Source organism: Temnothorax curvispinosus, unplaced genomic scaffold, assembly GCF_003070985.1.
Source record: "Temnothorax curvispinosus isolate PA1 unplaced genomic scaffold, ASM307098v1 QBEX01016077.1, whole genome shotgun sequence".
Lineage (NCBI taxonomy): Eukaryota > Metazoa > Arthropoda > Insecta > Hymenoptera > Formicidae > Temnothorax > Temnothorax curvispinosus.
The window spans coordinates 1,150-3,874 of record NW_020225857.1 but is presented as its reverse complement, the minus strand read 5'-3'; the positions used below and the strand labels follow the sequence as shown (position 1 = coordinate 3,874).

Genomic DNA, 2,725 nt, shown 5'->3' with positions numbered 1-2,725 from the left:
TCTCGAATGTGTACGCCAGTTTCATTTTCTCGTGCTGCGGGTGCTGCTTCATCAATATTAATATTTAAGTTTTGTGCTTCTCTGTCGGGATATTCATCATCTATAGCTGGTTCAAGATATTGCAAATCTTGCTCATTTGCTATATTATGAAGTATGCAACACGCATGTATTACGCGTACCATACGTATTATATCGCGTAATTTAAAATGATAGAGCTGACGAAACCGTTGCTTGAGGCACCCAAATGCATTTTCAATAATTACGCGACAGGAACTCAGTTTTCGATTAAAATGCCTCTGCGCACGTGTCAGATGCCCATTATCTCGATATGGGACAATCAATTCCTTTAAACATGGATATGCGCTATCTCCCAGCAAAAAGTAATTATCTAAAGAAAGATTAATGATATTAAAACATTAATTATTTTTTATTAGTCTTTGACTATTATTATTTGTACTGTTCAACTAACCTGCACACAACTCACGTAGATCATTACGCAAATAGGAATTTCTAAACACTCTTGCATCGTGAACAGAACCAGGATATCCTATAAAAACATCCATAAATTTCATTTTATGGTCCACTGTACCTTGAACATGTAGAGAGAAATATTGCTTTCGGTTAACATATGAATCAGGATCTTCGAGTGGCTTATCTATCCTTATGTGTGAACCATCAATAGCACCTGAAAAAAAAGAATTAGTGTGTGACTGAAACATATCACATGCATGAATATAAACATGATTACATTACCAATTATACCAGGAAATCCCTTTCTTTCTCTATAAAATGTTTCAGTTTCTTCTTTTTCAACTAACGTTGGATATTTAATAATATTAGGTGCTAGTAACATTATATAATCAGTTACTCGAGTTATGATATTGTACAAAGCGCTTATTGTCACTCCAAAACGATCAGCTACATCACGATAAGATGCACTTTGATGCCCTACAAACCATAGGTAACATAATATATGTTTTTCTGCTGTTATTTTAACACGTCCTGCATCTGAAAAAATTTAATGTTAATTTTTTACTGTTAAAAATAACATGTTTTTGTCATTATATATACACATACATATATTATACAGAAGAAGTGTGATATACATGTAGACTAGATCATTCTGAACCAAATAGTTCTTTACCATTTTGCAAATAATAACATATAAATAATAAAAATTATAAATAATATAAATAAATATAAATAATAAAAATATTAGAATTACTAAAAAAAAACCACTAACATAAATTTTCAATTAATAACTCGAAATTTTACGTTATTATTTAGTAAAGGACTTCTGTTAAGAATGACCTAATCTAAATGTATATTGTTGTTACGTCTTGTGGACTCCACGATTTCTTTCTTTCGTAAAAATCTTTTGTAAGAACTTTTCATAAGAACTTTTTCTAATAAAATTATCTTGGGGATAAGAAGGGATCAAATCGTGAGACATACCCTCTCAGACATAAAAAATTAAATAGAATAAAGTCCACAAGTTTGGCACTGCCGTATGTCAAAGGGTTCCTAAGGAAAATTCTTGAAAAATATTTCAATCCAGATAACAGTACAGATACTGTTCAAATTAACGCGAGACAATAAAGACTTTTATTTGTTGATTGTTGACATTATCACCTTTGCGTCCTCTCGTACCCCCATCCCTAGCTAGCTTTCCCTTCGTTCTCCAGTAATTCCCGTGAATCTCGGAATTTGAACATAATATTGCATATATTACACTTCTTGTCATACACCCTGTATATACAAATACATACAATGATACATACCTTGTAAAGACATAAATATTTCAGATACTCTGAATTGATTAATGAGTTGAAATGTTTTTTCTCTCGATAGTCGAAAGTGCATGATAAAATCGATATTATCATAATTTCGGACTATGTTTTCTACATAATTATTTATCCTCACATGCTCTATTCTTTGGATTGCTCCAAAAATTGCATAAAATATTTGCAGTTTGTTATAATCTAAAATGACATTAGAATAGATTAAATTTTTCTGGCACTTTTTTATATGATTAGTTACAAGTTTTGTAACAATTAATTTTAAATTACCATCATCATGTTCATCTAACATCGGTTCTACTGGCGGTGAGCTGCCATTTTGGTCACTGCACTGTGGTTATTGTAGCGTTCTTTTTATTCCTCTCTGTACGCTTGCACCAGTACAATTCTGCGCTGTCCTCACCAGTTCAGTGCAGTTCTAGTGTAGAACTAGTTCAGCTAAAAAGAACAAACCTATAGACACGTTCAGAAGGACCCTATGAACACGCCTATAAGGTCGGCGTCATCAAAAAGTAACGGTGCCAGTAGTTGGCGGCACCAACGTCTTCTCCTGGAGCAGAGCATATATGGAGAGGCTCAGGACCATTCTCAGAACACGCCTATAAGGTCGGTGTCGTTCCAGGGTGACGGTGCCAGGAGTTGGCGGCACCAACGTCATCTCCTGGAACGAACGACAGAGGGAGGTTCAGGGCGAGCCTACCCTTATAAAAATGTACCATTGGCGAAAAAGCATTGGCCAATGGTACTTTTTTATAAGGGTAGAGACGGGGTGACCAATGTTCTTTTTAATGTCCAATCTATGTTCTTTGACTCTGGTTTGTAGTTGTCTTTTACTTTGGCCCACATAAGTTACTTCGCAATCTCTACACGGAATTTTATATACGATGTTGCTGTGGGCTAGTTTATCTAAATTATCTTTACCAGTT

The 2,725-nt window shown here is 34.3% G+C and overlaps 1 protein-coding gene across 1 annotated transcript; it reads right to left on the bottom strand.

Moving 5' to 3' along the window:
- Positions 1–5: 5 nt before the first annotated feature.
- LOC112466361 (putative nuclease HARBI1) lies at positions 6–2,457 on the bottom strand (the record flags this gene model as incomplete). The annotated part of the gene is made up of 6 exons (XM_025034424.1): positions 2,317–2,457; positions 2,070–2,130; positions 1,782–1,982; positions 754–1,008; positions 470–685; positions 6–388 (listed from the first exon to the last, which is right to left on the bottom strand). Coding segments are annotated over exons 1-6 (1,257 nt in total), but the record flags the coding sequence as incomplete, so codon positions are not given.
- Positions 2,458–2,725: the final 268 nt, after the last annotated feature.